Genomic DNA, 22,842 nt, shown 5'->3' with positions numbered 1-22,842 from the left:
CATGGATGTATTCCCTGCTCAATTGTCGGAAGGTTTACCTCTAGAACGGGCAGTAGATCATCGCATAGATTCAGTATCTGAGGCTCAACCTATTAGTATTCCACCTTATAGGATGAGCCAGCTTGAGGAGGATGAGTTAGCTTCACATTTACAAAGATTATCTGAATATGGGCTATATTCGCCCAAGTAAATCACCTTGGGGAGCACCTGTCCTCTTAAGAAAGAAGAAAAATAATTCGTGGAGAATGTTTATAGATTATAAACGATTGAATAAAGTGCCAATTAAGAATCGATACCCTCTTCCTCGTCCCGATGATTTGATAGATCGTTTGACCGGAGCGAAGTACTTCACTAAGATTGATTTGCGTACGGGTTATCACCAAATCCGTATCTATGCTAAACACATAGATAGAACCGCATTCTGAACTAGGTATGGCCACTACGAGTTTCTGGTATTCTGGGCAAATTCATTGTCGTGTTCTTAGATGACATCTTGGTATATAGTCGAACGCTATAGAGGATCACATTGGACACCTCCGGATTATCTTAGTTATACTAAGACAGCATAAGTCATGGAAGGCCTGCAAAGCTTTTCGTGTGACTTGAACTTTTTGTCTGCGTGTCTTTACCCCCTTGAGTAAATTTGTAAGAGGGGCTGCATGTGTTGAGAAACCATCCATGTGCGAGCTGTATGTTGGACACAAATCCACAAAGGATTGGATCTCCAAAGTCGTCATGGGGACAGTCCAACTTGTGATAGTTTGAATCTTCTCTGGGTCCAATCCCTTGAGCATTAATGATGTAGCCCAAATACTGAATTTCCAACAAGCCGAATTCACTCTTCTTTGCGTTGAGGTATAGCTGGTTATCACGTAATAACTGTAGGGCACATCGCACATCCTTAATATGTTGCTGAGCTGTAGCGTAAAAGATAAGGATATCATTGAGAAAGATGAACATGCACTTCTGCAAATACCCATGACATCATCTTGTTGAATGTTGGTGGTGCATTCTTCAAACCAAAGGACATGACAACGAACTCGTAATGAGCTCGCTCTGTTCGGATTCCGGAAAGCTGTCTTTGGGATGTCAGCTTCAAAAATCCGGACTTGATGGTAGTCACTCTTGAGGTCAATCTTTGAGAAAAATTTTGCACCATTGAGTCGTTCCAAGATGTACTTGATGCAAGGCATAGGAAACGTGCTGCTTACTGTAAGCTTGTTAAGTGCTCTGTAGTCGACACATAGTCGTGTGGACTTATCCTTCTTTGCCACAAATAGAATGGGTGCAATAAAAGGCGAAGAAGAAGGTCTAACGAACCCTGCACGCAGTAATTGAGACAAATGTTGCTCTAATTCTCGCTCCATAGACTTGGAAAGTCGATACGGGAACTAGGTTTCGAGTCCAGAAGTAGATCAATGCAATGGTCTTTTGATCGGTTGGGAGGAAGCTGGGGTGACAGATCATCCGGAGCATGATGTCTTGGAACTCTTAGAGTAGATCCACCATTGCTTGCCCCATCGGAGGAGCGGCTTGAACTACAGTGATTTGGCACTGGACGTAGACAAGTGTACACATGGCACCCTTGCAGGCAGTGCGACCTGCTTGAATATGTGAGATTAACGGAATTCTTGGTATGCTCTGATCACCGCGTATCACGGCGGGCTTAGGTAAACCTTCCACAATAGTGAAGGTGTTCGTGTTGTCAATCAGGCGTCGGTACATGCTCACGGAACCACTAAATCTCGAGGATCATGTCACACCCCATCAAAGGATTCAGAATAAAATCCCTTGTAAACATGGCCTTCTGAACTGAAAAAGTGAAATGGATGGCCTTATGCATGATGTGTGTGCGCAAGCCGGGCGTGAACCCATCCACCGCAAGCTCGTGAGGCACCAAGGTGCATCCCACTGTCTTGGCAAGCTGAGGGGAGATGGCATCTCCTGAACTCCCCATATCGAACAGGACAATAAACTGATGTCCATTAGCTATGCCGTACACTCGAATGAGCGTCTTCTTTTGATTTGAGAAATCGCTCTCTGTCTTACCTTGAAAGACCACCCTGGGAACGGGGTTCAAAGTAGGGAAGACAGTTGAGGATGGAGGTGGACTAGAAGAGTCAATACATTGGCGACGTACGAAGTAGGCGCTTTTGCAGCCTTCTCGGCAAGCCACTTCGGACAATCCTTCTTGCCATGCCCAGTGATGTGGTGGCAATGAAAGGAACGATGTTCTTGGTGGTATCGCTTCTGCTCATCGGGCTGTAGATAGCCTCCCGTAATACCCGCTTTAGCCTTCTCATCCGAGGTAATCTTGGGCTTGGATTCCTCTTTTAATCCAGAAGCCTGGCCGTCTTTCTTTTGGAACTGGTTGTCCTTCTGATCCTTACATGTTGTGTTGTTTGACTGTTGCGGGGCTTTGGAATCTTTCTGAACGTGCTTGGGCTTTCCCCCGTTCAGCATCATCTCTTGATTTTGTGCGAGTGTTAGCGCCTGCTCATAATCGAGCAAGTTGAAGTTTTAATAATGGATGTTGGTGTCCAATCCTCAAATGAATTGCTTCATCTTTGTGCTCTCCGTCACGCCCAACTATTGTGCCAACGTGATGACCTTGTTACCGTATGTCAACATAGGCAAACCATTATGAGAGAGACGAGAAAACTCATCCTCCAGGTTAAGCATATATTGGGGTGGGAGAAAACGGGCCTTAAGGTTGGCTACAAATGTTACCTAAACGAAATTCGTCTTAAACGTTGTTGGGTTAGTATGTTTACTTGGATTTTATCTTGCTCATCTTGAATTTGCTCTAACGGAAAATGAGCTACAAATTGATGAATAAATTACACCAGTGAACAAGAATTGATCTTTTGACTTGACCTAAGGCTGAGAGATTGACTAGCGTGTGCTTGATTGTCCTTGGACAAGGGCTCACAGAGGGGTCACAGCATACGACTAAAACTCTGATTAGGGAACTATTATGCACTTGTCGATGTAGCCAATGTGTCACTTTGCACCCAAGTGCAGGGGTGCATGTGACAGAAGATGAGGCGAGAGGAAGAGCCGTCGCACGGTGCTTGTCGGTATTTTTAGCTAGACCAAAATCCGGAACGCGTTCTGGGAACGTCGGAACGGTGTTCCCTAGTAACACGTCCCCAAGGGATGTTCCGGACGCGTTTTGGACGTTCCCAGGGCTTCTCCATCGTGGAACGGCGTTCCGGATGTCAGAATGCCGTTCCTTGGTAACTATGGTTTGATGGCCGCTTCTATCCCTTCTCTGTAGAAGGCAATCTTGTGATGAAATTCATTGCTATGTGCTTCCATTTGCCCTCTGGAATGGCCTATATGAATCCTTCAAAGGGAGGGTACGTGCCCCAAAAGGTTTATCAGATTTGGGTTGAGAGCACTATTGGAGTGAAGCAAGGCTGCCCCCTCTCACCAACTCGCATGTTCAGCCATGGAAGAGGAGTGCATTTCTTGCAAAACCAGCTGTCTATATTTAGTGTTTGGCACTAAATAAATCCTGTCCTGGCACCACAACAGCCCATTATGCAATTCGAATTCCGGATGACCTTGATTAGAAAGCTTTTGCAAATCTGAAAATATGGAAGCTGACTTGGAATTCTGCATATACTCTTCTTGAATGCCATGAATCCACTCTTGATATATGGTAGGGATAGCAGACAAATTGCAAGCCCACATCTTGGACAAGGCATTTGCAACCACATCCCTCCTGTTTCTGTACAAAATCGTAGGATTGGATTGCAGCCAACCACCTCTTCTACTTATATGACAAATTTGGCTGGCCGAGGAAGAGTCCGAGTGTCCTATGATCCGTTTTCACCTTAATTTTACTCCTGTAGAGATAGTGGTGCCATTTCTTGAAAGTATGCAAGATAGACAACATTTCCTGATCATTAACGTGGTAATTGAGCTCTTTGGCATCAAACTTCCTGCTTTCAGAGGCTATTACCCCGTGTTCCTGCAGAACAGCCTCCAATCCTTTGCCACTGGCATTTGCCTCCACAATGAAAGGACACGATAAATTAGGGCATACCAAGACAAGTGCATGAGCGAGAGCAAATTTCAGGTCTTCAAAGCTGTGTTGTGCTTCCTTTAACTACCAAAAAGCATCCTTCTTCAAGAGGTCAGTAAGAGGAGCTGCCCTCTTGGCAAATTTGCGAATTAAGCGCCTGTAGAAGGAATCAAGACTTGAAAATCCTTTCAATTGGGTGGGATTTTGTGGCTGTGGCCAATCTTTGATGCATTTCACCTTCGTGGGATCCACCCGAATGCCACATCTACTCACAATATGCCCCATGTACTCAACCTCCTTTGCCATAAAAGTGCATTTGCTGGTTTTTGCATAAAGCTGATGCATCCTCAAAATTTCCAGCACCTGCTTCACATGCTTTGTTCATCAGCGCGTGGAAGGTGGCTGGTGCATTAGTCAATTTAAAAGGCATCACCTTGAATTCATACAAGCCCCATTCTATGCGAAAGGCCGTCTTGTGCTCATCTCCTTCTTTCACCCTGATTTGATGGTAACCAGACCTCAAATCTATCTTCTTGAAAAACATAGTACCCTTGAGTTCATCCAACAGGTCATCTATCCGGGGGATTGGAAACTTGTTCTTGATAGTGGCCTTATTTAGATCCCTGTAATCAATGCACATGCGGTAGGATCCATCTTTCTTCTTCACCAGAAGCACCAGGGAGGCAAAATGAGAAGTGCTATGAGAGATGAAGTTCTTCTCAAGAAATTCCCGCACCTGTGCCACTCCCTCCCGCTCAACCTTAGAGAGATGGTATGGGGCTTTGTTTATGGGCTTACTGCCAGGCTCTAGAACAATGGCATGATTCACATCCCTCTTGGGAGGCAATTGGGATGGCATATCAGCAAATACATTAGCAAACTCCGAGAGCAACTGCTGCATATCACAATCCTTAACACGGGAATGCTCCCGCTTGAGATACTGACATATTCAATGCATAGAGGGCATGCTTCTTCCTGAGCTCTCTGGTGAACTACCTTGCTGAAATGATAGGCAATTTAGGAGTGGCAATGCCATGCAATGCTACAGTTCTAGCCTTGTGGACAAAGCTGAGTGATAGGGCATTTAAATCCATGCTGATTTTACCCAAAGTTCTTAACCAATCCCAGCCCAGGACAACATCTATTGGGCCCATATCTAGTGCCAAGAGATCCCCAACAAATTCATAATTCTCAGAGAGCATCCTTGCATCTTGGCAAAAACTGTCCATTTGCCACCTCTACTCTCGCCCATGATCAATCTCAGTAGCATTCAGTCTCACCTTTTGTAAGGTCTTAGAATTGATGAAACTACGAGTGCTACCGTTGTCCACAAGCATGTGAACAATCCTGTTGTTAATTTGCCCTTTCAATCTGATAGTTTCAGCACTTTTGGCACCCATCAAGGCATGAAAAGAGACAGCATAAATTGTTCGCTGCTCATCCCAATAGATCTCCTCCTCGTCCACAGGAGCATTTCCATTTGCATCCTCTCACGCATGAAAAGGCATAGCAACATGATGCTCCACATGAAAGACGGTAGGCCAATGGCCTCGCATGCCACAAGTGGGCTGAGTGTGATTTTATTGTATACCATGCATATTATGCTCAATAGCACCACCGGGATCAATGGGGAAATCAACCCCCTTCGTGGCCCAGTATCTGGAGCTTCTTCCACGTCATGTGCACCCTTTGACTCATCATGAGTGGCATCCAAGGTCTCAAAAGAATCCATTAAATCCTCATCATCCGATATCTCAATAATCATATTGAGTTTTGCAGTGCCATTGTTACACATTTCGCAAATTCTCGATGCTTAGGAGTCCATTTCTCACCACACTTACAGCATAAGTTTTCCCGCTTTCTGCTGTCCATGATAGCCCTGGCGTGTTGTTTAAATTCTGATTTTTCATTTCCAACACTTGGTTTAGCTCCTGGCTTAGCATCAGATGACTTGTATGGCTTAGCATATGGCATCTTGCTGCTGGTAACAGTGGGAAACCTCGGAAATGGTGGTGCTGCTGATTTCCTATCATGCCAATCAGTCACCTTAGGCTTCTTCTCAGTCTCATTCGCAGTCCCTTATGTGCTGCCTACTACCATGCTATACTTGTTGGCATGTTTGGGCTCAAACACCTCTGGCAATTGGGCTGCACTCTCAATTGTTTGAGGGTTATGTGCCTTCACATTTGCGGTGAGAGAAGGAGTCAATCCCTGGATGAAACGCAGCAACTTCCCTTTCTGAGATACGTCGTGTACAAACAAGGAAAGTCTCCAAAAGCGCTGCACCACTCTTGGACTGTACCAGTCTGCGACAATGCATAGAATTCAGCCAAGTACTGATCCAAGATGAGTGGGGATACGAAGGTAGTGACCATCATTTCTTTAAAACCTCTCCATGTGGTTGGACTTTGAGGTGAATCCCTCATATACCGCTGATAAAACAAAAGAGGAACACGGCTAAAAAACAACAGATAATCTTCAGATTGGAAGATATTGAGGCCGGGGCAATCATGGAATTAGAACTGTAGTGTGTATTGGCTCCAAGAGACAGTGACCTAGCACACCATCCAGAGCATGGATCCAAAATATAGGAATCGTGTCATACACAAGCTCATTGCAATCATTCCCAGACACAAAGCAGAAGGCCCACGAACCTCCAATCCCAAAATAAAATAGCAATCTCAGGATAACGTAACACCCACAAGCACCTTCTGACAGCGCAAGAAACAACAAAATATAAGAAATGAACCCACAGTTCACTGGGAGAAGTCTCTTTGTATCTGCATCAGGAATCCACCAGATACTGCTTCACAGATGTCTTCTTGTCTCAGACCAAATTGCACATGGAGCCAGCAAAAACTCTTTTAATGACGAACATGAGTCAGCGATCAAGCTTCCTCGTCAAATCAGAAACCCACCAATCCCATGGTCGTAGGTAGATCCATAGACAAATCAGCGCATATGTTAAACTGCCTTTGCCTTTTTGCCATCCAGTCACTTCAGAAGAGCAGCCATGGAGAATCTCAAATGAACTCTTAAATCTAGTAAATCAGCCAGCAACCTGACAAACTCTTGTCTCAACGCAATTCGATCAATCAATTGGCATACTGATCGTTCTCATGCCACACCAATGAACGAAAGACACCAACAGCAAAGTTTCTTCTCTCTTACTATAATGAAATCAGAGTCAATCAGAGAATGACGTAGGAGCACCTTTCAATTCAACAGCAAGAACATTTTTCCTTTGATCGTGAAAACATTGTTGTGAACTAGCCCGTCACTCAAGCCTTCTTCTTAGGAAATGTCCCACGATCAAATCAGCAAATGATCACAATAACAAGAACGTATCGCAAAGAAGTCGTCCAATTCCCTTAGAACGAATCACAATCAGCAACCAGCCTTTCATTACCCTCACGATGAGTCCAGTTCCCTTAGAACTCCATCGTTGAAGAAGAAAAGAACGTCACGCTGAACTGCGTTTCTTTGCTCCACTCTTCTTCCTTCTCCCTCGCAATTCTTCTCCCCCTAGGATGTTAGGCTCTCCCTTCCATTTGCATGCCAACCCCCTCCTTGAGACAACCACGGATCCATCACCCTTTTGGAAACTAGCAATCTTCCACCAGGTAACATGGCAGCTCTCCTCTTTCTCTGAGCGTTTCACCTGATCATGTAGCCAGCTTGCACATCCATGCAGAACTCCCACATTTGCTGGCCACCACATCTCATGCATTAAACCACTCTCTTTTCACTTTCCCAAAAAACATACACCAAGCAATTAATGCCCCACACATTCAATGCACATTCCTTCAAACCCAAGAAAAATCACAACCAACCACAATTTTTGACTCAATGCTGACACATAGTAAGACTCATATCCATCCTTAATTTTTGATACCACCCATGACAAAGAAAACCCAAAATCTAGTATGAAATAAATGAAAAAAATCATCCAATCACACACAAAAACTTTGTCACATTGGATACCGCAAATGCTTTGGATATGGGTGTATCCACACTGCTTCTCATCATTTTTCATGCGCCCTGGCAAAAAACATTTTTAAATTTATCTTGAAATATATATAGCCATTCATAATAGTTCCAGAAGTAGTCTCTGGTATCCCATAACCCAGACCAAAACATAAAAGTGCATATCTATGTGCCTACCCCTTATTATGTACAGTGCACAAGAGCTTACTACATTTTTTGACCTATCACTGCCACCACGTATATGCATAGTCCTGCATGTGCATACCCGCAAAGATTATGCGGTCCTCATCCTGCTTTGGGTAGAAGCGGAAATAATCTTCCAGCGTCGTAAGCCACTCCTCGAGCTCATTAGGTGTGTGAGTGTCCCCTTTGAACTTATGCACTGTGAGTTTGTCCTTGACATACTTGGCTTTATAATTCCTGTGTGCATAACCTCCAGAAGTGCGGGCATCATCACGCTTGAGGTTCACATAATCGAAGAAAGACATCTCAAGTTTGATGGCCTTAGGCAGGGCCATATATGAACGCAAGGAATTTAATAGCATCTCATCAAATGTGGCTTGCTGCCGACCACTAACCCCCTACTACATAGTAGCTGTTGCCATCTAATGCGCGTGTTGTGTTTGGCTATATGTGCTCACTGGCCGAGCGATAGATGCACGAACCCTTGGCTGGGTCTCTCTACGAAATGCACCTCTCCAAAATGATTGCATGCCAAAGGGATGAGAAGAGGACTGACCTCTCTCCTAGGGGTGTGGGCTGCCATATAAACCAAAACCAGCTCTTGGCATACTTGTTGGTGCAGTGAAAGGAGCACTAACCAAATGCATACCAACAAGTCGGCCCAAAAGAGACGGCACGTCAATCTCTATGTTGTGCGGAGCTGAGCCTTTGATATTCGCTAGGATAAAGCCCTCTGCGGGCAGGAGCCTTGTGTAGTAGCATGGATGTAGAAAACTGTGATCCAAAAGATGGCCTGACATCTTGCACAAAGAAGCTCTGCGGCACAGAGAATGCATCATCCCAGTCCAAATAATCCCTTTGCTCGGGTACATGCAACAGTCCAAAAGACTGATGCTCATAAGCACGGCAGGCATCTGCCATAAGACCCCTACGTGGAGCAGAAAAACATCTTGACTATCTGAGTGTTCCCCTTGTTGGGGTGCGGACTGCTTGCCCTTGTCTTGCATAGCCTAGCCGATCTGTTGCTTGAGTTGCTGCCCCATCTGGGCAAGAGCTGTATCTTGCATATCCATGGCCGTGGTAAGCTGTTGGTTGCACTCTTGTCCCATCTGGCGGAAAGCACCTTGGAGCATAGAAGCAAGGGCATCCAAAAACTGTGTCTGTGTTGCCTGCGCTTCTCGAGATGCAAGAGAGATAGGCTGAGTTGGGATCTCTGTGCTACCAGTGGATGCACCCACTTTGGAAGGCAATTGCTTATGTTGAGTAGTCTCATCACTGTCATGCAATGTATCCAGAGGGGCATGCTTGGGTGCCATGGTGACTGCCAGGGGACAACAAAACCTTGCTGTAATGAGCACTTGATATAGTGTGTAGAACCACGGAAAAGGCCAATGGAGAACTCAAGAGGAAGATCGATGAAGAGGCTTCAAAATGGAGCCAAAATGACTCCAAACCTAGGACTCCTAGGACTGCTAAGACACCTTGCTGTAATGAGCACCTGATATAGTGTGTAGAACCATGAAAAAGGCCAATGGAGAACTCGAGACGAAGATCGATGAAGAGGCTTCAAAATGGGGCCGAAATCACTCCAAACCTAGGACTCGTAGGACTGCTAAGCCACTTAAGATGCTGAGTTAGTTGAATCTAACCTAACCACCACTTGGACTAACCCTAGTCAGCTTAACTCCACTAACCTATTCAACCCCAACTAACTAGACCTAATTGACTAACCCAAACCTAACTAACTAAACCTAATCTAACCCAATCTACTAACCTAACCCCAAGTAAAACTAACCTTAGAATCAATTAACCTAATCTGCGTAGGGAATTGATGATAGGCGGCGCTGCGTGGAAATGATGATATGCGGCGAGAGCGCACGGACGGCCGAATTCACCGGGCTATGGGATGTGTTGAAAGAGTAGGCGGAGATTCGTGATAGGCGGGGTCGACGGTAGCCTTGCAGGGCGGCCATGGCCAGGAGCTTCTGAGCCAGGCGGTGTCGACGGTAGTCTTGCGGGATAGCCAATGGCGAGGAGCTTTTGAGCAGCGATGCCACCAATCATGGAGGCTTTGACGGATGGGAGACGGGATTGTCAAAGGCAGATCAGGGGGTGTTTGTAAACCAAGCGGGTCGAGTACCGTCACCTCCACCTCTAAGTCCTGCTCTACTCGGGCCTGCTCAAACAACGTTCATGAGACTAGTTTGAGCCTCCACCAGTCGACCGAAGATTGTTGAGATTATCCTGCTCCATGGATACCACACGTAGCAATGTATCCCTGCTCTTTCAAATAGCAAGCCCAAGAAAGGGCTCTGATCTTAATGCAATGAAGGAGAAGGGGCAGATTTGGTGAAGGGCCAAAGACGGCAGTAAAGGGGAGAGGGTAGGGGGGGGGAGAGAGAGAGAGGGAGACAGAGAGAGAGAGAAGAGGGTGAGGGGAAGAGGAAGATAGAGAAAGATTGGGGAAGAGAGTGTAGGCAGCACGTAGGAGGAAGGAGGTGGGAGTAGATAGGATTAGATGTCACATCAAAAAGGTGCACAAATAGGGGTGGATGGGGACTTATATAGTCCTTCCACATTTCCCACCTAAGAGGCCTCTAAAGCTCCCCTAAATTGCCCCCTTTTTCCCCTTCATTACAGGGCATGTGCATATCTATTATCTAATTTTTTTTCCGAGACAATCTATTATCTATCATGCACATAGCAAACAAAGTTCATCAATGTGTTATGTATTTACTATTAATTCATTCTTTGTATAGTAGGCTTGTATATGTCCACGCAAATCTATGACACATTCTAATCTTGATGAATGAAGAACATATAGGGTCCACATGAGGTGAATCTGGATCAGCTACATGTGTAGGTTCCTAAGGATGGAATGCTTCATTCCATGCATGAGGATGATGTTGCATTTATTGCTGGGGAGCAGGCATCGCTGTAATGTGTCACACGATCTTGGGCATGTAGATCGGAGGTTGGTGCGGACGGGAAGGAGGAGGAGGGGGAAGGATCCTAGGCAATTGTAGATCTTGCAGATTAGCCATGAGTGCTCACTATTGAATGACTTCAGATGGCTGATATCTCAAACTTGATATATGGGCTTTGAAAATTGAAATATGCACTTTGTCTTTTGCAAGTTACCACTCAGAGCACCACATGATCACTCAAGACTTGCGAGGCACCATAAACACACCCTTTAGTAATGCAATTGTACCACTCAAGCCGACCATACTGATGGTAAACATATCCAATGCTTGGATGTCTTCCCAGGCACGAGTTCCTTACAAGTTATTTGCATCCTTTGGGACCAAGGAGAGAGTTCTCTATGAGGTTGCAGAGGGTTGGAGACTAGTCAAACTGAGAGAGCCAATCGAGGATGCTATTCTCCACACAATCAGAATAGTTGGTTTCAGTGATGGTTGTTGGTGTATAGATCCATAGTTCAAAAAAAAAAAAATCAATACTTTAACATGAAACGTGTCAACAAAATAGGGGGAGTTAACATCTTCACGTTCTGGGAGGTAGTGGATTGGTCCGAGGAGTCGCAGCCACTAGCCTTTCTTCTCTTGGACTTTGAGAAGGCCTACGATAGGGTGGAGTGGTCCTTCCTGGAGGGCACTATGCGGAGATTGGGTTTCTCAGACAGATGGGTCAGAGGAGTTTTAGCGCTATATGCAGGGAGCTCTAGTTAGATGCTTATCGGAGGACACACAGGTGAGGCCTTTTCTCTCTCTCACTCGGTCCGCTAGGGCTGCCCACTCGCTCCCTTCCTCTTCCTGTTTGTGGCGGAGGCTTTGGGCTACTACTTGAGATCACAGGTGGCGGGTCTCACAGGGTTGAGGCTCCCAATCAGATAGGAGGAGGAGCTACTTGACTCGGAGTTTGCAGATGACACGGCCTTGTATGTTTAGGGCACCACAACAAGTCTGGAGAGAGTCAGGGGCGCCCTGGCTATCTACTGTGAGGCCTCGGGGGCACGGATCAACTGTACAATATCCATAGGTTTTTTCACAGGCTTTGAGGAGACACATGAGATCTGTGAGTGGGGGAGGGACTTTGGCTTCAGATGGATATCGCGGGGCCAGATAGTGAGATACCTTGGATGCTAGGTTGGTATTGACATTACAACAGAGCAGCAAATTGTCCCGGTCTTTGAGAGTGTTCGGCGCAAGCTTCTCTACTGGAGCTCGGCCAAACTCTTCCTAGTAGGTCACGCCTTAGTGGCAAACGAGGTCCTTCTTGCCACGGCCTGGTATATCGCCTCCTGTTGGTGTTTTCACAGAGGATGCATTGGGCAGCTCCGATGGTTGGTACAGAGCTTCCTTTGGGCAGGTTCAGATGGCACGAGGAACACTAGAGCCCGAGTAGCTTTGCAGACGGTGATCATGGTGCAAGCATTGGGAGGCTTGGGTATCATTGATCCGGAGATGCATAGCAGAGCCCTTCTGGGCAAGTTGGTGGTTCGTGGCGTCACCCCAGGTGCAGAGACTTGGAAGCTCCTCTTACAGCGAGGGCTTCTAAGAAACACCCCACGCATTGGGGGACAGTAGCAGCCTTCACATAATAGATGGATCTTCTCAGAGGCTTTCCTTACGGGGAAGGGTTCCCCCTTGATGAGGAGCCTTCATAGGGTTTGGTAGAGACTGGCAGGGGGTCTCATCTGTGCTCCGCCCAGATGCAGCGAGGAGTTTGTGCACCGGTCCCTTATGTGGCACCCAGAGATCAGAGATCAGGAGGGATGTATGCTCAAACAACGGACTCACATTGGTTGGGCACAGTGGGACAGTGGTCTAGCAGGGTCCTTTGGCCGTTGGAGCAGATTACCCATGGAGGTAGAGGCAAGGCTTGACGCCCTAGCGCATTTGCGAGGGGTAGGGCAACAGATGGGCGAGATTGACTTAGCCATTCCTGAGTCCTGGTGGGAAGGACTTCGTGTTTGGAGAGACAGTAGATGGTTGGGGCAGTTTTCCCGTACTGGTGTTCCCTTGAGGATGTTGATTTAGCGAGGCAGCACGCACCCCAGCTTCTTCTGTGTAGGACCTGGAGGCCTACTCTAGCCACTCACTGAGAGAGACGCCAAGATGGATGGGAGTCTTGATGGGATTCACTGGTAGATGGTCAGAGTGGTGGGATGTTTGGGGAAGGAGTGGCACATTGACCCTCCCAGTATCTCAGAGTAGGAAGCCCGTAGCTGGCGCCTTTGGCTGTGGGAGGGTAGACCCCTGAGGGAGGTCCAGTGGGGTCCAGGAGAGTGGTTATGGCCTTCCAGGGGCGGCCTAGCCGAGCAGGTGGATGAGGTGCCGTTCTTTTCCTACACCACACGGATTGGCAGGAGGCTTCAGATGGACTCGTCGAGGTGGACCCCCTCGAGGGAGAGGCATTGGGTGACCCAGAGAGTGCCCCGGGATATTTGCTCTAGGTTTTGGACGCGGTTGTGGTCTAGTTTGCGGCCGAGGAAGATTTCATACTTCTTCTGGTTGGCCGCCCACAGAGGCTTGCCCATCGGGCCGTGGTTGGAGCAGATGCGAGTGGAGGGGCAGTGCCATTGCTGCTCTGATGGTGTCCTGGAGACTATCCCGCATTGCCTGTGGAGCTGTCGTAGCGTAGCGAGGATTTGGATGGGAACCCTCAAGATCATGACACGTATGCAGTGTCTTCAGAGAGACTGCACCTAGGGGGTGGTGGCTTGGTTGACAGAGGGAGGACACGCGTTTCAGATTGATGAGATCTCCCGAGCCTACCAGATACAGAGTCAGAGCATCGAGAGGATAGCACTCCACGAGGCAGTCCCTCTTGACAGCCTAGCTCCTCCTTCTCCTAGGGAGGGCAGTGTTTGGGAGGTGGTAGCCAGCATCACGGCTTGGAACATTTGGGTGGCTCATTGCAGTCTTGTGATGTGAGCACCCGGTTCCACCCTTGGCTACCCTAGTTGCCATCCGGCAGGATATCATTTACACTCTATGGTCCACCTGGGAGCCAGGCTCCAGGTTGACTATCAAGAGGCATGCTCGTTTTTGCAAGGCTTGGCTTGCAGGAGTTTTCTACATCTTTACCCTGTGAGGGATTCGTTGGTTGTATAGTCCCCCCACTTGGCTGTTAGCCCCAATAACAAAGATCCCCTAGACAGTGAGTTGGGTTTCTCAGGAACAGGCCGGTTCTTTCTTTCAGCCTTTTCCGGTTTTTTCCATACTCAGCGCCTTCGGGGCTGCTGTTTGTTTTGTATGAAGTCTTTCAAGCATTAATAGAAGGCTCCTTTCTTTGAAAAAATAAAAATAAAAAAAATAGGGGGAGTTTCAAAAATTCAGTTTGTATTTTTAGGTTTGAAAATGCAAATTTTATGCCCTGCATACATATAGTATGCTGAAAGTACGCAAAACAAGTTACAAATTCACAAAATGACTTATAATGCCTAAAGATTTTGGAAGTACTCTAGAGTCTAAGGTGTAACATGTATACTTCAAGGGTGGCAAAATTGCAATCTATCTTTAGCATCATTCATTCCGCAGTGCCCACTGAACATTCAAGTCTGAGATATAAACTTACAAAATCAGTAATACAAATCAAAGTTTTAACTACAATTTACTGAAATGTTGATATATTATTAGAAATAAAAGATTATATTTCAATCCAATAAAGGCAGCCCCTTGAAAGCTCCCCAAGCGCTCATAGCGGAGGCCGGTCCCCTCTCACCTTTGGACCACTGCATGTGGCATGAGTAGCCCAGTGGATGTCCTAAGTCATCAACAAAGAACTCATTCCACATGCTGCCTGTCCCTCTGATCCTGCCTGTCTCTTTGATTTGCTGAATCTGAGTCATCAAAGTGAAGTTCACAGGAGTCTTTTGTTTGCGCTGAGACCTTCTTACATCCTTACTAGTTTTTGGAAGATCTGTGACTCCTGAATCCGTAAATACACTCTCGGTGCAGTCTTCTTTCACCTTGAATTTAGGCTCCTCTGGATTTGACTCTTAAGTCCTCTGCCTTTGGAACCTCCACCATTTTCTTTTTCTCTTTGGAAGCAAACTGAGAACTAAAGGCTACTAATTCCGTTCCCCTGTTGCCAGCTGAGAAGGCTTCAATGGGTGTGGAATCAGCCAAATTTGGCCCCTTATATAGGCCTTTGGAGCAAGCACAAGGTGCTAGGGCCAAACCAGACCGTATCGGTGGGGTAAGATGGCCAACCAGTCGGGGCAGATGTATGTTCTGTTGACCTAGATCCAGTCACCTTTTTCAGCCTACAAGTAGCCGCCTTCTGGCCTGAGATCCTGTCTGGCACGCATGGGTATATGTGACTGACTTCTCCCCATAGTAGTATCTACCCAGGTTCACATGCCCTTATATCCATCTCATATGGGGGCTTAAAGGTGGGGCAGTGACATCCAACACTCACAGCTCCTACTGGTCTCGTGCTACCTGCAAATGGAGTGTTTGCCACTCCTACAAAGAGGGGTGACTGCTATTCTTGAGTGGCTTGTTGTGCTTTTTAGGCAAACAAGTGGCTTGCTAGTGATTGAACTTGTTGAAGGTCCTCCTCACAGTTAAATATTTGTAATTGTGTGGCCCTATCAACACTGTGAGGTGACAGCCATGTATTGTACATATCGTTGCCCGATACTCAAGCTTCCCCTGGCCATCTTCAGATGGTGAAAGTTCCAAAAGTCGTTAAGCATTCGACTCCTTTGATGCAAAAGAACCACGATTGAGGAGTTTTCTTTCTTTTTTAATCTTTATACGTATTTCTTTTTTAATCTTTGTATGTATCTATAGCTTAGACATCATTAGATGCTTCGCTTTTCTTTTCAAGGGCAGAGTATGGTTAGGATTTTCTTCACAATCTACCATAGCCCTGCTACATTTCTTACCAGGCTGGGCCTCTGAAAGCTGATACCTCAGTTATAAGCAAGAATAACCTGCTACTTATTGCCTCTTTGTAGGGTCTAGTCACTATGCAGCTGCCTTGCAGTTCACAGCTGCTGTTGTGGGTGCTGCTTCAGTAAGTAAAGACCTGAAAGCCAATTGGACTTTGAACACTTTTGAGCATTTCTATTTTTGCTGCACCAGTTTGGCTAAAGACAAGCCTTTCATCTTAACTTCAATCACGGAATAGCCATTCCAGACTTCGAAACTGCTTTGTTTTCATGGCCAGATTATGCTGTTTACCTCTACCTGCATAAACCTTTTTATAATTATTTGTTACCTTTATTGTTTCAGTGTGAAAGCTGCATAAACTATAGGTGCTCACTTTTGTATAGATATGACATGCATGTAACCAGGAATTGAGGGCTGCCCTACTCAAAGTGCCTGTCAAACACGAGAAGGAGCAGGCAGCATTATTGAACAGCTACAAGGCACTGTATCGCAAATGGCATTTCCAGTTAAGGTGAATAGGGATTACCCATAAGCTCTGCAAGCTTGATTATGATGCTTGAATTATCATCAGGTTTTAATTTATGAATTATCCCTTGTAATGATGCCCTTCCCTTTTCTCATGTTACGGTCTGGTTTAGCTTGACAGGTGTTTGGCACCCCACTTCTGAAGCGTATTTTGCATAGTTTAAATTGTCTGAGCTTTTAGGTTGAATACTAGCTTGAAATGTTGATACTTCGGCTTTTGAATGTCTCAAAATTCATCACATTGACCGTAAAACTGACATCGACAAATGGTCTACCCCTTGATCATGATATAGATCTGAGGGCAATTCTGTTCCACTATCATTAGAGCAATCATAGAGACTGATGATAGGGATGTATCACATGCTATTCTTCTTGCCTCAAAGTAGTGTTTGTACTGTTCATCATATGTCCACAGACAACATCATCACTTGAAGCATGGTGATAGATATGGTTAACTTAGCCAAGTCTTGTGTGACATCGTATGGCTTGAAGTCTGGTAGAGGTTCTCTGAAACCCTACCCTTTTTTTCCTCCCTTTTTTCTCCCTTTGTCTCTATGGGTCAACATGAAACCTACCCTTTGTCTCTAGATCTTTATATTAAAGCCCAACATCTTTCTCATTGAAGGGGGGTTCTCATTTGATTGTTTGCCTCCCTACTTTCCTTTAGAGAGTTACTGATGGCCTATCTGTGATTTCTATTGGCACAACATCAAATGAAACCTCTTTATCATTTAATTTATTATTAACTCATAATGTATACCTACTTGTCTCGGTTCCTTGCCATGATGGGAGCTGCATTTGGAGTGGTCAATGAGATTTCTCCCCCTATTCTATGCTCTTTAGTGGCAGAGGCAATTAGGATGGGGTACGCAGAGTTAGGGTCATTGTCTTTGACCCTAACATTTCTGATGACCACATCATGCTTTAGTGCCCGACGAATGGCTCTTTTTTGGCCAAGAGTCGTGATTGCAGGCAGGCAGGACTGGTGTCGGATATGCAGGATCTTTGGGCATTTTGCCCCAAAGAAGAAGCAAGGACATGAGAAAGCTTTCGGTGTGGCCCATCTCATAGTCAACAGAGTGTACCTTTGGCACCGCCATTTCATTCGGCACCAGCTGCACGTCCTTTGCTGCTACTCCATGCTGGATTGTGGTTAGAGTGAGTGTGGCTCCTACGCTACCTACAGATAAGGAGGGGCCATCATCCACCCCAGTCCTTGTCCCTATCAGGACCTTCTGACATTCTCGATCCGGTCGGAAATAGTGATGCTCCTGACTCCTCTCGGGGCTTATGACACCTCTATTCATGTAGTGACTAATAGGTTCCAGAATCTTCACAGGTCATGGCCAGCACTATATCGGATCCGGACCAGTGATGGTTCTCATGCAGATCTTTGTCGAGGTCCTTGTCCCTCATCTGTGTAGCCGCCTTCTTCATCCGTTTTCCAGATTCCCTTCATTGATTGAGGGAATGGGTGGTTTTGCTTCTTCACATTCGAGTGTAGGGATTTTACCTAATCTGGCACGAGGCATGTTCCATAGAAAATCTTTCTCTATGCCTCTTGGGGATCTCTCCCTTATGGACTTCCCTATCCTTGCTCATGCATATGCCATTCCACCCCGGAGGGGTTTGTTTTTGCCACTAGGTCGGGTAGGGTGTTCCACCCTACAGATTCCTTACTCTAATGCTTATTTTAGATCAGCTCTCCTTCTTGCTCATGAGCTGTCCCCTCGCCATCTCCATCCCCCTCGCCTTCTCCTTCCCTTCACTCCTCCTTCCCTCTTGTGAGTTCCCTTCTCCCCGCCTTGCCTCCCGTGCCTTCTCTTCTCCCTCCGCCTCTCCACTCCTCCCCGCCTTCTCTTTGCCTCCGTGCCGTTTCTCCTTTCCCTCTGTGCCTTCCTTGTGTGTTGGCGCATGTCCTGCCCCCTTTCTTTGACGGTGGCTATTGCTTGGTGCTGCGCCTTTGTTGGTTGAAGGCTGCCCTTCAGCCCCGTGGCATGGCGCTACGTTTTGGGCGCCTCTAGGAGCCGCTAACAGGTGGCTAGCTTGGTCGGGGTGCTCGGCTGGGTGCTCCTGGCAACCTGTAGTAGTTGGAGCTCGTCTCGAAGGGGGCCTGGTTGCAGCCCGCATTGGTTCTTTGGGTAGCGAGTAGGCTAGAGTTCGAGCTCAGTCTCTGCCCCTATAGCCACTCAGCGTAGCTCTAGAAGGTCTTTTTTGGCTTCTTTCGGCTTGCAGGCTGGTGGCTAGCCTTGGATTGACCTTAGGAGGCATGCCTTGTTCGCTTTGGCTTCCCCCTTGGCTTCCTTGGATGCTTTCTTTCTTCATGTTCCTCTTGTCTCCAAGTCTTTCCAGGTTCTTTGTGCTGAATTCCCATAAATTTCTCTGTCAATGGCTCACTGCAGGCAATCGCGCTAAAGCCTTGGTCACTCTGAAATGTCAGGCATCCGCTTTTTCTTTGTGATGCATAGAGAATTGGGGGTCTAGAGGTATATTGTCGTGACTATCTGTTTTACTGAGTGATTTCAATTGGCGTTAGAGGCTTGAGCCTCTGTCTTTGGCCCCAGGCCTTAGCGGGTTGGCCATTCCAGCCAGTTTTTGGAGGACTGTTTACTCTCCCTTCTTTGGTCCTTTTCCTTTACACCTCTCGCTTTACCTTTTTCCATAGCAAAGTGTTTGTGTTTGTTCTTTTAGGATTCGAGTATTGATAGTGACCCTTGGTTTGGCAAGAGGAGTTGAAATGGTAGCGTCCTCGATTCCCCAAATTGTTAAGGCTCGCCTATCCCCAGAAGACAAACAGTAAGTGAAGAAAGCATTCAAGTCTCTTCATGATAGAGCAGTTGTGGGTAGGATAGTTGGACTCATGCCCACGAGGAGTCAGGTTTATGATTGGATTTAGGCGAGCTTATCATTAGAGGGTGACAATATCTAGGAGGTTACCATCTATGGACAAGGAGTGTTTTTTCTCCAGTGGAGTTCCCTAGACACCTTGCGGGCCCTAGTGGAGCAAATCCTCCTCCCCCTTGGACCACACATGGTTTACTTCATCCCTTGGCACCATGTGCTCATACTTGATGACATGGAGTTGACTCACCACCTTCCTAGTGACGCTTCGCTTCCTGGGGCTCCTAAAGGAGAATCAGTCTATCTTGCACTCCATTTTGAGAGCTTTTGGCATTGGCGGTGGAGTTGCCACCCATGACAGTATCATTAGTGGTAGCATACAATATGTTCCCCACATTAGGTGGATTGTTGCGCACTTAGAGACCCTATTGGAGGAGATCCTCCTTGGAAAGTTGAGGCAATGTATTGAGATCTCAGATCTACCAGGCCAGTGCTTACGGTGCAAACAGATGGGACATTTGGCCTTGGACCTGTTGGAGGGGCTCCAGCAAGGTTCCACCTCCGCCATGTCAAGAGCAGAGGGTGGCCCTCCCCGAGAGCACAACGCGAGTATGGACAGCTAATGGAGTTCTAGGCATCTTGGGTAGAGTCCTCAGGGAGGGATGCTCCGACCAGGGTGGAGCACAAGAACCTCAATAAGCGGACTCTAAAGAATCACAGGCAACGGGCCAGATTTTGTGGACGTAAGTGGGCAGGGCACATAATTTCTTCCCAGTTCTAGGGAAAGTAGTCTGAGGGTGTTCCTTTAGTCCTTCCTTAGACCTTGGAGGAGGAGCAGTTCTTCGTTGCAGACCCTTCGGCAACAAGAGTTCAGAGTACTCCGGCGTTAGTTCGCAGTAGGACTTTAAGTCTCCCTAGCCCAGGCGGATGCTGCTGCAGTCGCTTCCCCTTCTGCTTGTCCCCTTTTGGATCCTCCTCTCCCTCGTTGGTTCCCCCCTCTCCCAACCCTCACCCCCTCCATCCCCCTTCACCCCTCGTCCTCCCTCACCCATCCCCCCTGTTACAGTTACTTTCACTGCACCTCCTCTCCTCGCTCCCGCCCCTCCTCCCTCTTTCCCCTCCTCTGTTGCAGCAGTGTCAGCCCCTTCCTCCTCCCTCTTTCCCCTCCTCTGTTGCAACAGTGTCAGTCCCTTCGTCCTCTTCCCCCCCAGTCACATTCCAGTCCCGAAACCCTTTGGTGCTCCGGTGACCTAGGCTTGGGCAAGGGAGTGACCGGGGCAAAGGGCAAAATGTTCCATTGATTTGAGAGGAAGTCCTCTCTTTTATAGAATGGGAGAGAAGGTGGCCTAGATTATAGGCACCTCTCCTACATCAAAGGAAATCATTCCCTACATCAGAGGGACTCCTAAATCAAAGGCACCTCCCCATGTGGGGGCCTTTGCATTACATCATCACTTATGTCATAGTCTAGACACATCATAGCACTTAGTGTGCTACACACACACATACATGATCATAGGATAAACCATTGATCACACAATTCCCAACATACCCCTCCTCAAGGGTTTGCCTCTTGCTATGTCAAGGATTCCTCTAGGCACATAGTTTCACAAGCCATCTCATGGTGGTCAATGATTAATCTATGACTAGGATCTCATGCTAGCAAAGGTGTCCAAGAGTCAAGGTTTACAAAAATGGGATAGACCCCCCCCCTCCTACCCCGTTATCTCCCTTGCATGTACAAGGATTAATCTTAGGCCTTTATGTTGATCTAGTTCTCATGTTTGTAAGAGGTACCATGGAGTCAAACACATATCACATGGCCTACATCATATGGTGACCAAAGGTGATTTATAAAAGACAAAACACAAAACACAAAACACAAAACACATAACATTCTTTTTGGAGGCAAGTGACTCTTCTTCAACTACACCTGCAGATGCTAAAGGGCTAGAGAAGACTTATGCACTTGCTTTAAGATTGGGAGATGATTTTGTGCATCATATTTCTTATTTGGAATCCCCCTCTGAGACCTGGCATAAGGCACATGTGTTATCCGGTGCTAGCTCTCATACTTCTAAGTCAAATTTTGAAATTAAGTTTTTTGAACTTAAGATGGATGGAGACACTCTTGCAGCTCATGTTAATACTTTGAGAAGTCTTATGACACAATTGGCCTCAATCAACTCTCCAATTACTGAAGATGATGCTATGGTTGTGCTCTTGAAGAGTATGCCTCAAGACTATGATTATGTTGTGACCACCTTGAAGAATCTTTTCCAACCCAAACTAGAGGACATCATCAATGCTCTACAAGAAGAAGAGAGAAAGAAGACTTCAAGAAAGGGTGAAGAGCACACACAAGCAGTATATCAAAGAGCAAGTACAAGGCATGCAAGCACTGTGGAAAGACCAATCATCTTGAAAAAGATTGCTACAAGATCAATCCTTGTACTTATTGTAGCAAGAACAATCATTCCGAGAAGTTTTGTAAAGCATGGCAAATTTGGTTGAAGAGAGAACTCCATCAACAAATGAAGTCAAAAACTTTGTGGTAAAAGCCTTGTTGTGATGATTGATTCCCTGGCTTGACTAAGTTCCACAAATTCTCTTTCGTAAGCACAAATTTAATTTTCATTTGCCAAGAGTGAAAACCTTGGCCATTGAACTTGTCTATCTTAAAGGTGGCCATTGAGAGGGTCTTACCTTTATAATCAGGCAGTGTCTACTCTCTTACAGATAGTCAATTTTTTTGAACAAAGAAGTCTCCCTCACCATACAAATGCAAGTTATTAGCTACGTACTCATAAAATTCTAAATTCTTGGCATAGAAATATCCAGTAGGCTTTTCCCAAAGTCTCTTGGAAGGAGTTTTCTTTACCTTGATCTTTTCCCTTCTTGTTGACTTGGACTTCTTCACATAGTTCTCATTAGAAGAACCACAAGAGCTAGTCATGGTTACAACTCAAACGCTCATCAATAATCATAGTGCATGTGTATCATCTTTAAATCAAAGAAGATACTCACAATCGAATAAAATACTATAAAAGAGTATTTGATTCAAAACACTAGCATTAAATCTTCTGTCAATGATTCAACACAAAAAATGCCCAAAATTGTACAGTAAAAATAGAGTAATTTGGAGGGCTTGATTCAAGCTCTATGAAGCATATCTAAAGGGGCTTTTATGCGCAATTGACACTCTTATACTAGAGAATGTTCACGAGGACTGCCAAAAAGACGCGCAGAGTTGCTCCTGAGAACATCGCCTTCTCCAACTGGTTTTTGTGTGATTTCTCCTCGTTGCAGTAGCTATTGGGCCTCAAACTTGGACATAAGACAACTTGTAGTGTTGCCCACCCGAGGCTAAGAGGAATTGATGAATGGCCGCGGCTATGGGCGGAA

At 46.2% G+C, this 22,842-nt stretch overlaps 1 protein-coding gene across 1 annotated transcript in view; it reads left to right on the top strand.

The window, feature by feature from the left end:
• ORC2 (origin recognition complex second largest subunit 2) overlaps positions 1 to 22,842 on the top strand; it is a 92,587-nt gene that overhangs the window by 17,576 nt on the left and 52,169 nt on the right. The window contains exon 3 of the mRNA XM_087390949.1: positions 16,476 to 16,582. Coding sequence (XP_087247075.1) covers positions 16,476 to 16,582 — 107 coding nt within the window. The remainder of the gene's footprint in view (positions 1 to 16,475; positions 16,583 to 22,842) is intronic.

The sequence above is a fragment of the Dipteris shenzhenensis genome, chromosome 19, assembly GCF_047967505.1.
Source record: "Dipteris shenzhenensis isolate YYH24624 ecotype China chromosome 19, Dip_SZ_1.0, whole genome shotgun sequence".
Classification (NCBI taxonomy): Eukaryota; Viridiplantae; Streptophyta; class Polypodiopsida; order Gleicheniales; family Dipteridaceae; genus Dipteris; species Dipteris shenzhenensis.
The sequence above is the reverse complement of the archived record's forward strand: the minus strand, read 5'-3'. Positions and strand labels throughout refer to the sequence as shown.